General features: G+C 43.6%; 2 protein-coding genes across 2 annotated transcripts in view; both read right to left on the bottom strand.

Moving 5' to 3' along the window:
- ppm1e (protein phosphatase, Mg2+/Mn2+ dependent, 1E) overlaps nucleotides 1-3,312 on the bottom strand; it is a 37,705-nt gene extending 34,393 nt beyond the window's left edge. The window contains exon 1 of the mRNA XM_028982495.1: nucleotides 2,824-3,312. Coding sequence (XP_028838328.1) covers nucleotides 2,824-3,005 — 182 coding nt within the window. The 5' untranslated portion in view covers nucleotides 3,006-3,312. The remainder of the gene's footprint in view (nucleotides 1-2,823) is intronic.
- Nucleotides 3,313-6,120: 2,808 nt separating this feature from the next.
- rad51c (RAD51 paralog C) lies at nucleotides 6,121-13,430 on the bottom strand. Its single transcript, XM_028983732.1, has 9 exons — nucleotides 12,964-13,430; nucleotides 12,451-12,697; nucleotides 11,293-11,450; nucleotides 9,195-9,328; nucleotides 8,486-8,617; nucleotides 8,327-8,393; nucleotides 8,141-8,201; nucleotides 7,184-7,244; nucleotides 6,121-6,319 (listed from the first exon to the last, which is right to left on the bottom strand). The coding sequence occupies exons 1-9, from the start codon at nucleotides 13,079-13,081 to the stop codon at nucleotides 6,212-6,214; spliced, it is 1,086 nt and encodes a 361-aa protein (XP_028839565.1). The 5' UTR covers nucleotides 13,082-13,430; the 3' UTR covers nucleotides 6,121-6,211.
- Between the last annotated feature and the right edge of the window lie 840 nt (nucleotides 13,431-14,270).

Genomic DNA, 14,270 nt, shown 5'->3' with positions numbered 1-14,270 from the left:
CAGAAAACAATTATTACCTGTATCACCTCTTGTTCATGCAGGTTTTAAAAACCTTTCTATTTTGAAACGTTTAATCTATGAATGCATCCCTACATAATGTAATCAGTGTGAGGAATTTCCACTTTTATTCGGGTGACCCTGGCAGCGCAGCAGTTTTCATGCGAATCACACACTGAATTAATCATTACTAGAGCAAACACTGAAGCTGTGTGTTAATCTGTAATCCGCGTCGCACGGCCTTCTCCTCAGCTCCATCCTTACGAGATCGCACCGCGCACGACAGGACCATATTCGCCGGCCATCCATCTCCAATGCTGCACACCCACACACACAGACACGCACGCTCACCGCCAGCCGACTCCTCCCCGTCCTCGCTCACTCATGAGCAGAACAAAGGGGATCTCCTGCTCGCTCTCTCAGCACTGTTATTACATCTTAAAGCCGGAGACAAAATAATCACACATTGAGCTGACTCACTATTAAGTGTGCTGAACACACACGCGCACGCACAAGTGTGAAACCCAGCGTTGGTCTCGGCTCGCGTTCCACTCTCTCTCTCTCTCTCTCTCGTTCGCGAGAAGGCACGCACGAAAAGTCTCCAAGCGGAGTCGTGTTTGAGCTGAGATTCCTAATGATACCATATCAACGCCGTAGTGTGGCACCCTGTATTTGCTTCGCGTCCGTGCAAACACAGCTGATCCTCTCACACAAATAAACCCGGCTACGTGCAGCAGAGAACGTCCCTTTTCCGATGTAATGGACCCCTGCCTGTGGACAAATCGGCCTATTGATCAATCGCTGAGCATTGACTAAGCAGCCATTCTTACACATTAAGTACATTATTGTTTTTTTGAAACAAATCCATTGCCTGAGAGTAAAATGACAGCTTGGCCGCGAGTTAGTAATGTTTGGATGGATTTTGAACAGAATAGAAATATGTTCTGTGAAATGACGGATGGACGTCGAGTGTGACAATGACACCTGGAATGTGGAATAACTATAATACTCTGTAGCAGTACGGCAGCGGTATGGAAATTGAGGATTGAGCACAGTTATGTTGGGCTTTTGAGTCACTGAAATCAACGGTCGAACATGATATTAAACATTACACCCTGAACTCTGGCATGTGGAAATGGCTCTTCAGTGTTGAGCATTGGCCGTCCGTGAGGTTTTTGCGGGTTCACCTACTGTCCTTCCTTGGACTACCTGTCAGAGTTTTAATGTTGTGGCTGACTGGTGTTCTTTTGGTTGAATCTATTGACAACAGGTAGGTCTATCTTATGACGAATTTCAAGTTTGTCAAGGTCTATGTGTTGTTGCCAAACTGCATTACAACCCCTTCTGGCTAAATTCTGTAGCTGTTCTTTCAGTCTTTACCTGTGCTCAGTTGTGCCAGAATTTTGCCGAGGACTTACAAGGACAACCGCGTCCTTCCTTCTGTCAAGTGTAGGTCATACACGTTCTCTCAAGCATACTCGCTTTCACTTTCCCACACGCAGGAACACCAGATCTCCTTGTTCCACCAAGCACCATGGATTTCTGGACGATGACGATGATGCTACAAGCCGAAATGAAATTTTACCCACTGGGAATGTTCTTTACATGGACTTTCTGTGATCTGACACCCTCGATATGCCTCACCATTAAAAAGATGCTACTTTGATAGCAGACAAGCAAACACAATTGTACTTTTTAATGTGTACAGAAAATCCAAATGGACAAAACATTCTGTGTCAATTTGGACTCAAGGTCCCTTTGGTGCACTGATGTTCATTCCACTTCTACTGAACTTTGAAGGGTGTTTTCCCTGAAAGATAGAAGGCACTCCCTCTGTGGTGGTTCCCACTCAGGATTCCCACAGATCAAAGACCTCTACTTGAAATAATGCACTTGGGTGCATTAATCATAAATATTTGATGCATGTGTTTATTATTGCTCGATCAGGGGCTGTGTTTTTTTTTTCCCCCACTGGAGACATTAATGAACATGATGGATCATGCAGGTCCATTGAGATTAAGGATTAATTCTGCACCACAGTAATGGAGCACGTATGAATGCTTCTCATTGGTTTGGTCGACGCTCACGCGCTCCTAGACTGGCTCTATTTGTAGATACGCGCGTGACGTCATCGCTCCAACGTAAACCCTTCCTACGTCTCGGGGAGAATTCGGCGCGGGGCTGTTTATTTCTTTATTTATTTATTTGCAATGATTCTTTTCATTTTTATTCCCCGCGAGGCAGGTGCGTCAAGCGTTTATTACGACCGCGGTTCCCTACAACAAGGAAGCGAGCAGGAACTTGCGCGCAGCCCAACGCGATTTTAAAGTCAAATGGGCTGCGGAGCCACGGCAGACCTGCTGATCAGCATCTCTCCTCGGTCCCGTCACGTCACTCGTCCCCGGTCATCACAGCATCGTTACGCCTGTCGAAGGGCCGAGCGTGACGTCGTACGACGCAGGAGGACGGGGACCCGTCCTCCCGGAGTCGGGCTTTCGGCGCAAACTTCTCCAAATTCCCCACGAAAGGAAATGCGCGCACAATTGAGATCGCAAGTGGTCGGCGTTTACTTTATCAGTTCGTTAAAAAAAATAAAGGATCATTTTCTAAAAATTAAAGGAAATGGTAAAGAATAAACGTCGGAGATGCCCTGGAACAGCCGGAATGAAACACGTAAAATAGAGGAAACTAAACACGTAGTTCATTAAAACTTTTGCATTCTATTTTTTTTTTTTAAATGAGCCAAGAAATGGCCCTAAAACGGACTTTTCCTGCATTGTTTGAGGTTATCGTGTGACGTGCATCGGTCGCGCGTGGCTACTTAACTATTTGCACAGGTGCTGGAGACACAGGTCCAGGCACTCTCCCTCCACTTCGTCCTCCGACAAGAGATCCGACAAAGGACGCATCGGCAGCGGCTGGTCCTCCAGCAGAGGTGGCCTCATCTCCCGCAGGAAGAGCTCCAGGAACCTTCGGAAGGCTTTCTCCTCGCTGGCAGAGCCGGCCATCGCTTCTCATTCCTGGGGACGCGGGGAGGCAGCTCGAGCCGGGCTGAGTGGGGACAGTCTGCGTCGGGACCTCGGCGCTGGAGAAGCTGCTCTTCTGTCCCCGAGTTGCGCCGGAGCCGCGAGGGGCGGGGCCGGGTGGCGGTGACGTGGGAGAGGGGGAGGAGGAGGAGGAGGATGAGGAGGAGAGAGGAAAATAGAAAGCCCCGTCACGCCGTTCCGTCAGGAGCGGCCGGGAGCGCGGCGGGTCCGCGCGTCGCCGAACCCGCGAAAAATAAGACTATGAACGAGACACTCCGCCGTTGACGGGCAAAGTGATAAAACAGGAACGTCTTCCTTTATCGAGAGGCTCTCCTCGTGACGTGGCACTGACGTCACGTGGAGTCGTCATCCAAATGACATTGTGTTCCCCGCCGCGACGGAATGCCGCACACCTATACTGAACCAGCAGCATTGTGTGTGTGTGTGTGTGTGTGTGTGTATATATATATATATATAATAACAATAGCTCATTCCAATATATATATATATAAACTAAAGATTAATCATATTTATTCCGTCCTCTGACTTTTATCACGACCTTCCCCATTTGTACAATACATTACTGTGTGTTACGCTTTATGTATATCGCGCTGCCTCGTTTATGATCCGCATATTACTGTGTGTAAATAAGATCAGTGGGGTGGACCCCCCCGTAACGAGAAGGTCGCCGGTTCGAATCCCACACACCTGTCAAGGCTGCCCACTGCTCACTAAGACTTGGGTTTAAATCCAGAGGACACGATTTAATTGTATATACAGCACAACCTACTGGAATGGTTTCGACATTGTTATATCCATTAAATAACACATTACATTTATACATTGTACTGAGAGATGATGAAGGGTCAAAAGCAAATTCTGATTCTGACGAAGATCAACTCATTTCTGTACAAAAGGCTTGTGTGCATGTGCGTATTTTACGTTACATTGATACTACATGCCAGTTGGGATCAGGCGCTGTCAGGTCCGTGATTGACAGGTCACGCTGTCGCTTGTGACCACGCCACGGCCTCTGAAGCTAAGCAGGGTCGGGCCTGGTCAGCACTCGGATGGGAGACCGCTGGGAATGCCGGGCGCTGTAAGCTTTCTCCTGTTCTTTTTTTAGTCGACATGCGGACTTCAACGTTTACATCACATGATCAAACTCACTTAAAGGCGCAGCATCGCGATCGCGAAATATCGCGACGTGACGCAAGCGTGGAAGCCATACCATTTCCTACGGTGCGACAGGAAGTCTAGTTTTGTCTCGTCTCTTTTTTAGGCTTTAAAATGTCTTTGCAAGCATTTCCATTCCCCAACTCCTGCTTACAAGGTGCGCACGGAGACGGGAGTCTGAAGGGAGCTTCGGGTGCGCACCACCGTCGGCCCGCCGCGTATATAGGACATCGGCGGTCCTGCTAAATATAACAGGGAATTAACAGCTTCGCTGCCGCGCCCTGCTTCGTCCGCACGACCCGACCACCTCGGCTGCGTCTCCCCCTCCCAAGCCGCCCGACAGGCGCGTTTATTTCGACGGAGAAGACCACGTTTCCGCGCCGCCGCGCACTGGTTCCCCCGGGGCGCGTTCAGCAGGAATCGCGAATCTTGGTTCATTTCAGCAAAATAAAACAGAACGCACACTTTTCTTACCTGTGAATGTAATGCGTGCAAATCTATCATGAACTAAGCCTGACATTGATCACTATTTACACTACATTTACACTACATGTGTTTGTGCATTAATGTATGCTACATTCTAGTTACACTGTAATATGCATGTCAAATAAAATATCCAATACTCACAAAAGACTTTATTATTAAAAAAAATTATAATAATAAATAATATTTTCAACCTCATTCCATAAGAAATCAAGACTGGGGCTGGCTCATAGATCCCATCCGTGACACACATCACTAGTGATCGGACTGCAAACAGGCCCACACTCCTGCTGTCCTATCCGCACTCATATTTCACCTGCCTCTTCCCACCGCTGATGCCAGCAAGCCTTTCAGCTGGATGATTCGATTAGGCAGCTGCATCAGCAGAGCACTTTCTCTCCCATGCCTTCCCTATATATGCCCCGTCTCCATGCTGAAAGCAATATGATGGATGTGGCCCAGCACACTCCTGGAGTCAGTCGGCACCCACCACTTTAGCTTCCCACGCACAGTTCCGAGCACCGTACGAGAATCTCCATCTATCCTGGCTCTGATCCTCCGCAGACTGACTACCCTGTACGTATGTCTTCCTTCAACAGGCAAAGCAGATCTGCAATCAGCGTGTTTGCATGTTTGTCTAGTCTTGTGTGTCCTGTTTGAAATATCCAACATATACACTTACAAGCATCCTACATGATGTTGTCCAGTTTTGTCCTGTTCACGAATTGTACAGAAAAGTATTACTTTTCTCCTATGGATAACCTGTACAGTATTCAAGTTTTAGTTGGTATAGTTTATTGTGTATATACATACAGTACAGGCCAAAAGTTCTCATTCAATGTGCTTTCTTTTTTTCCCAAGACCATTTACATTTGTAGATTCTCACTGAAGGCATCAAAACTATGTATGAACACATGTGGAGTTATGTACTTAACAAAAAGTTGAGATCAGGCCTCCACAGTCACCGGACCTGAACCCAATCGAGATTGCAGAGTGAAGGCAAAGGGGTCAAACAAGTGCTAAACACCTCTGGGAACTCCTTCAAGACTGTTGGAAAAGCATTTCAGGTGACGACCTCTTGAAGCTCATCGAGAGAATGCCAAGAGTGTGCAAAGCAGTAATCAGAGCAAAGAAACTAGAATATAAAACATGTTTTCAGTTATTTCACCTTTTTTTGTTAAGTACGTAACACCATTCATAGTTTTGATGCTTTCAGATAGAATCTACCAATGTAAATGGTCATGAAAATAAATAAACACATTGAATGAGAAGGTGTGTCCAAACGTTTAGCCTGTACTGTATATATTTTTCTTTTATGATTGCACTATGGGGTCTGTGTGAAACATTACTGCAATACATGGTATACTGTGTATACTGTTGTACTGACAATAAACCAATCTTTAATCTTGAAGTAAAGCATAAAAAAGGCATATCTGCATTCCAAATGAATTCACTTTTAATCAACACAGACACACTCATAAAATTGGTCAAAATGTCAAATATACATTTTGTTGTTGGATTAAGGTACGTCATGACAAGGTTTCCTGTACACGGGGCCTTTTGAATTCGTTGCTAACTGGAGAGGCAGGCATGTGCCTCTTCTGATCAGAAGGACAGTTGTCCCGGAAGCCCTGCTCCTACGAATGAAATATAGGGTAAATTTGTGAAATCTTTTGAATTGTTCCACATTACAAAACATATAGAAAACCACCACACCATACCACAAGTTATCATTTGAGAATCCCTCATTGTCAGATAAGAATTAACATCAACATTATGCAATATGCAGAATCAATATAACAGACTGCAGTGCAGGGGCATTTTTTAACCTAGAGTCCTTTTCCAATCAACATATCCTCAAAGTTTTAGGGTTATTTAATGTATTTTTGATAGAAAACAAATGTTTTGTTCATTGAAATAACATCAAACTGAGAGAAAATCCAGTCCAGACATTGTTAATGTTGTTAAATGATTATGGTAGCTGGAAGTGATTGATAATGAATTTAATATCTAGGTAATTGTGGAGTGGTCCATTATTATTTCATTAACCTTAAAAAACCTTTCGTAATTATCTTAGAATCTGAAAACAGTCGCGCTGATTAAAGAAGCGATATTGGTCTTCTTCAGACTAGCTGAGTATCTTGTGCATCAGCCAATGTAGGTTTCACTTAGAGAAAAAGAATTTCATGCAAAACATTTAAATGGTACTGTGGATGCTACTGATACTCCTCAGTCTACACCGATCTAAGTCTACTTTCAAATCTTAAAACAAACAAAGAGATAATCTAGATAATAACTTTTTTGTGGCAAGACTGACAAATAAAATTGTCACAAATAAATACATACATAAATACACTTGCTATTTAGCTAAGATGGTGGGGTGATGAAGGAATTGTTCAAGGCATACAGTAAATACTGATGTACAATATCTGGATTAAAATATAGCACGGTGATTAGCATGGTGGGTTTTGGGATCTATGGTGTGGAGTGTGAGCACTCACAGTGATCTGGTATGGCACAGTGGCCTCCATCTGGCTGGAAGACTTGGACAGAACGGCCAACCTGTATAGAAGAACACAGGTGAGATGTGGACAGAAAGATTCCTCTAACTCTACCAGCCATTTGTTGGGCCTAGGCTCAGAACACTCTCTGTTCTCTCTCTCTCTCTCTCTCTCTCTGACCTTGTCTGTTACTGTCATGGAGCAAGAGCTTTATGGAGTCACAATTTACATGCAGACACTTCATATTTCAGAAAGGGCGATAGGGAGATTGAAATGGGTGGGGCAGAAGCCAGGAAAAAAAATTAAAGAGAGGGACAGAGAATTATGGAGCTGTCTATAGCTGCGGACAGACAGGCAGGCCAGGACAAAATGAATGCAGACTGGGTGTCAACACAAGGCAAAGCCAGACACTTGTGAGTCACCAATCAACGGTTGAGGGGTGTACGTGTGTGTATGTGTGTGTAATTTATTACTCACTCTCAGCATGCATGCATGTACATATGCGCCATATATGCACACACTCACTCTTTCAAACATCATGCGCTAAACATTCCAAAAAGCTATGATTCCTGAATTATGCTTATTTTGTCTGGATGTCTGGTCTACAAGATCTGGACACATGCTATCTGTGTCTGTTATTTTCTATTTGCTAATGCTTAGACCTCACTGACATTTAAGCATTGGCGGCTGGTCTATAAGCATCTTACTGTGGCAGTTCGCCACGCCCTCTATAAAATGGACCGTATTTGGACTAAAAATGGACAGCTTCCTGCTCTATAGATTTCTTGCTCAAAATATGCTGTAAAGAAGACAGTGATTGAGGATGGGACCGGCCAAGATAAAACATTATTTCTAAATGAACATTGAGTCCCATTGCTACAGTAACCCAACTTCCATTATAACAAGTGTTGTCATAATTGGCTATTCATGGCAATCCTAGTTGAGGTGACTGGTTACCTCCGAGCTCCTTCCCAGTAGAGGATTAGTCTCTGTGCGGCTGCATGTCCCCAGCTTTCACCTGTATGTGCACACAGAAACACATGGAAACAATGTCACAGATCAAACAATTGTGTTTAGGCAATTGGTTAAATAAATACTTCAAATAGCTTCCAAATATCATTAAATATAGTCACAAACCCTTACCAAGGGCCGGAACCATCTTGGACTGGCCATTCCACACTTTTGTGGTCATTTGATTTGTCAGCACAATCTAAAGAAAGAAATAATAATTTCACATCCAAATATTATGGTGTCTATAGGATGAACAAAAACACTGGTTATGCTGCTTATAATACCGCATACCGCTACATTGTGTTGTGTGGCAAGCTGATTGAGATGCTGGGCAAGGGCATTGAGGAGGCGGGTTCTATGAGAAAAGTCTTCAAAGTCACGCCGGAATGGGTAAGCAATGCTGTCAATCACAATCAGTCGAACCTATGAGTACAAGGGCATGTGAAGTTTATTGGTGTTATTTTAATACTCACTGTATTTATTCAATTAAACTTGGGGTCAAATGCTTCTACGTGTTCTCCCTTACTGTTACACAACTGGCTGAAAGTGTGAAAACAAATATATTTAATGAGCCATTGTGTAACTGTCTGAGGCTGCCTCCCCTATTCTCACTTACACTGAATTGTAAGTTAACGCTGTCTTCGTAATGTCTTCAAACAGTATAAGGGTGTAATGATTCTGAGCTGCACTAAATCCAGCATATGAATCAATAAAATGTCATCAAACCACAGGCTTAATTATATCTTAATTACTCCACATGTAGGCTACTAAAATTGGCTACTGTATTGCCACTTGAGTTAACCAAACGCTTATGCTATAGCCAAGCCTGATTTTTTTTTCTGACAGCATCACTAAGAAATCCTGACATCCATTTTTTTTACCAGAACTTGCAAAGTAAAAATGTTGGTATCTGGATCCATGCCCAAATCCAGTTTCAATGTTGTGTATCACTGATGTTCCAATGATAACTATAAATACTATTGTGAAAAAAAAATCATACCTCTGGGTGTTCAGACAGGAAGCTAGGCAGGAGGTAAGACTGGGCCAACAGTTTCACGTAGTCATGACAACGCATGAGGAATAGGCATGAAAGGATTTTTTCAACAGTGAACTCCTTCATGGCTTTCTGCTGTTCTAGAGAGAAAAACACAGCAGGAAGGAACAGAACACTATGTACCTCCAATTAAAGACGCAATTCTAACTCAAGTGGTCTTAAAAACTGCAAGAGCTCCAAATCATAAGGTGGCGCCTTTGTATGAATTATTGGTTTTCACCCAAACAGCAATATGTATTTACAATACTTTAATTACTTGATGCCCTTATCTAGAGTAACCGAGTAAGAACAGTCATGGATATGTGTATCATCTAAGCTACCACCACCCATACAGAGGTGGGTACTCCATTACATTTAACTGAGTAGCTTTTTGAGAAATAAACAGTTGTATAAATCATTCAATGCATAAATTAAAATGTTTGACCCCCCTCAAACAAAAGGCAGATTTTTTGAATGGAAAAAAGCCCTAGCAAGCAGGCGATTAATAAAAAAAAAACTCTTAACTAAACCATAACGACCATCTGAGAAAGAAAAACCAAATGAACTGGTGGGTCAGGCTGGACCAGATCAGCCTGCGCTCACCACATGCAGACAAGGCAGGTCTCCTATGGTTGTCCATCAGGACTGCAATGGCCATGGAATGATAGGGCAATGCAGGGGGATTGGAACATTAGCATGTTTTCCATATTTAAACTTATTTTCACTGTCGGGATAACACAACATGCTAAGACTGCAAGATTGGAAAATATTTCATATTTTGATAATATTAAAATTAGGATATCTACTGCCCATAATGAGCCGAACATGATTTAATTTTGTAGAGTGATTTCACATCAATCACGTTATTACACGAAGACCACACAGCCACTGTTTGTCAGTTAAGTTGGACAGTGAAACGCGATGACAGAGCGCAGACAGATCCTGCTGCATTACAGAATCCTCCTCCTCGGAGTCACTGTGCATTTAACTGTCCCAGAGAGTTGGCTGGAATTAGTGCTGCACGATTAATCTAATCGCAGTCTGTGCAATTACATGAACGCAAAAAGATGCGATTTAAATGATTAGTGCATGGATTGAATCGGCAACATATCACTCATTCTCTCAAAGTTTGCAAGCTGACTGAAGTCTCACTTCAGTCGAATGTGACGTGTTTGGTCACATGTCTTTAGATTCGATTTAATGGAGACCTCAGATTCGTGACTCGCATAGACATATGGGTAGACGCCGCATGACGAGCTGCATTGTACATCAAGGTCGCTGCCATATTGCAATAGGCTCTGCTGTTGAGTGAAGTGCATAAAAATACCTCACTCATGTGCTGCTTGGGGCTGTACAAACCGCTGTACGCTCAGAGCCAGATCCCGGGGGATTACATTTCATAGGTAAGGCTGGACAATTGTTTTGAATATATTTGGCCATTATAAAATCCCATTTTAAAAGTCTTAACCTTAGCTAAGATAGCCTCCAAACAACGTTTTGGTTAAACGTAAGAACTATAATACAGGATTTTATAATGGCCAAATATAATCAAAACAGTTGTTTAGCCTTACCAGGGTTTGTCGTTCGACAGTAATGTAAAGAGTTTTTGTGAATATTTAATTTTATAGAATATTGTATTTTGAAAGCACTGGGCATTTCAAGTTGTTATAAGTAGTTTGTATGTTTCACTTTGAAATGAAACATTTCACTATTAGTAATTTGTATGCGACTTTTCATTGATATACAAGCAAGTGTCCTTTATCATATTGCATATCGCAATATTGATCTCAATAATTGCAATATGTCTTTTTTCCCCAAATCGTGCAGCCCTAGCTGGAATCAGAAAATATTATACTCCACGATAAAGCAGAATGTAAAACCTGACACAGACTGTTTATGATAAGATGTATGATGAGAAATATTCTTATTAGGCTCATACCCATTAAATGTCGTTTTATGCTGGTGTTTTTGCCGCTATCATTACTCCATGGTGTAATGCCATAAGTCAAATGATCAGCAAAAAACGTGCTCCACTTCCCATTAGCAACGAATGCCCTTCTATTACCTGCATCCTCAGCCAGCAGGCTGCAGTGCTCTACTGCAGCTCGCGCCACATCGACCACCCGCTCCACCATAAAGCTGCCCTCTGTGTCGATGTACAGCGACTGGCCCTTCAGTCCCCCAAAGCACATGGGAATCTGAACATCCACGGCCAGCTGGATGCTGGAGGAACAGTAACAGAGAGATGATGCATTTATAGAAAAAGACAGACAGACAGGCTCTATAAAACCTTTCTTCCAAGGAAAGTTGTCGACAGCCAGACTGCAGAGCCGCCCACATTGGTTGATTAACACCATAACATTTGTACAGGTTACATGCGCATCTATTCATGCCTTTGCACTTACCAGTCATGAGGCAGTAACAAAGAGGCATTGGGAAGTGATGCGTGTGAGGTGTGTGGAGGACTGGCTGATGTTTTTTGTGCTTTCTTTAAATACTGGAGTTGTATGGCACCGGTACAACTTCATAAAGCCTAAATACAAAATTCAACAGGTCAGCAGTGGCTTAAGTGGGATTATAAGAAGGCTTTTTTATTTATTCTGGGTGAATTGTCAGATCTGAATGGAGTCTGATTTTTATGTAATGCCCACACTGCGACAGCTTCATACCTCTTTACATCTAATTGTATTAGACCTTGAGCTCATTAAAGGCACCTGACAAACCGTCTATTATTATTAGGGTATATATTTTTTCCACTGTGATATGGCATAATATTCTGTTACATTCTGCTTCAGTAAGTAACCTGGATTATAATTGCTCTGCCAAATAGTCTCAAACTATGCACTTTATGGAGTATCAATTGTAATTGCACTAAAATGATTACGCACGCACTGAAGGCTTCGGCAAATTGACCTTATCTAGATCTAGAATTCAATGCTGCAATACTGATGGTAGGAAATTGGATCCTTCATTTCCAGGGCTAGACTGAGGTAGTGGTCTTTAGTCTCAGCAAAGCTCTTAGGCTGTTATTTATATCTGTAATCAATCTGCGCCGTGTACAGGAATACTTCAAATTCAATCATTAATTGATAAGGAATCAATCTTTGGTGGGGGAGAACACAGTGGATGAAACAGACTGATGGAAGTTTTATTGCTTCACGTGAACTGCTCCAATCTAGAGAAATCAAGTAGAACAGTTTTGAAGAACAGGGCCCACTCTCACCAAAGCTGGGTCTTGCCCACTCCTGGAGGACCACACACCTCCATGGTCTTTCCCACTGGCACCCCTCCGCCCAAGGCCGAGTCCAGGGCAGAACAGAATGTGACGATGCTGCCCTGAGCCTGCTCTCTCTGCAGGAGCTCCAGAGCAGTCACCCCCCTGGCCACCAAGCCCCCATCGTTCACAGGCAGTGCGTCAGTGTGCAGGGTCTTCAGGATCTCTGCTGCCTCCTCCTGGGAGACGCCAACCTCTGCAACACAAAGAACACAAACATTTGCTACTCACATCAATCTGAATTTGCCCAGTTTGATTACTTCTTTTCAGTTCTACTAAAAATCATTGAAAGGGGTTTTGTAACAATGGATGAATCCTGATAAAGTTAAAGTTGCAGATCTTTCGTCATTAATTGCAATTTCCAGCTACCTGAGTCTTTTACACCCCTATGAACCAACTGGATATTGCTAAATGACTCTAAACTTTTTTTTTTTTAAACAGAACCCCCATCACACGATGTACCTTTGCTGAGCTGACCGGGCCGCAGCTCCTGCAGGTCTGCGACAGAACAAAATCCCGCACGAATCAGCTTCGCCTTGACCGACGGCGCCAGGGACGAGCTGGCGACAGTCCTCAGCATCACCCGCTGAGGACTTATACAGCTCACAGCGACCTAAACCGAGCTTGCCCGACCACAAAACCGCTGCTTAGTCTGTCTTAAATAAAGCGTGTTGCACATTAGCAGCGTAAACAAGCACTTGTCTGTGTTCTGACCCTCCCTCCAACTTCTGGAAACAGGAAGCGCCGTGTCGTCATCGCGCCCACAGAAGCGCTCCGCCGATGTCCGCGGTGCCGGTGTCTCGACATGACAGGCACTGCGTAGTAAAACACGTCTCTTAGTGACCACGGAGCGGACTCGACTCTCGCCCACGCCGGAGGACGCGTGGGTGACTCGACTCTCACGCTCACACAGGGACCACCGGCGTGACGCTTCCTCGTCACGAATCCCGCTGCCGCCCCGCAGCGGACGCCACGAGTACTGCGCCCAAATCCGGACCAGCCGTCGTTCAGGACGACTGTCCCGTTGTCGAGGTTTATCGCCCTTGAGCGGTTTCAGACTCATTGCTCCCTATCTGGCAGAAACTCCAAGAAATTACCCCAGCACTATCATAGCCGCCGATTCCTTGCCAATCTATGATCAGTAAAAGGTAACATATGCAATTCTTACGGGTTTAAGAATTTCTAATAAATGTTACAATACACGTGGATATCTGTAGATAAGTCATTTGATTTCACCTTGCACCACAATTAACCCTACAATAAGCATATAATGCTAGAGTTTTATTCATTACAGTTTATTGAACTGATTATTGAAGTTTTATTGAATTCTGATTGCATGTCTTTCGCAGTCTATTTACTGAGTTTTAGTACAGAACGAATGATGTCAGAAGTCTGGCATGTTTCACATAGACAACATATTTGTTAGCTTAAGCAGTGTGATTTATATTAACGCTGGGGTTAAGAGAGAAAGATATTTAATATTAAATGAGACATTTAAGAAAGTGTCAGCAGCACATGAAAAAAAGTTTTTTTTAATGTCCCCCTCAAGAATTACTCCTTTTTTTTTTACTGTCTAATGTCCCTCCCAACAATGATGAGGGATTTTTGCCCCTGGTCTTATACAGCCTCCTCCTTGAACCGTCACCTTATCGTGGTGTAGGAGTTTGAGAGCCCTAATGATCCTAGGAGCTATGTTGTTTGGGGCACTTGGTGCCCCTTGTAGGGGGTCTCCCATGACAAATTGGTCTTAGGTAAAGGGTGAGACAAAG

Source organism: Denticeps clupeoides, chromosome 6, assembly GCF_900700375.1.
Source record: "Denticeps clupeoides chromosome 6, fDenClu1.1, whole genome shotgun sequence".
Taxonomy (NCBI): Eukaryota; Metazoa; Chordata; class Actinopteri; order Clupeiformes; family Denticipitidae; genus Denticeps; species Denticeps clupeoides.
Note: the sequence above shows the minus strand (reverse complement) of the source record. Positions and strands in the feature narration are given on the sequence as shown.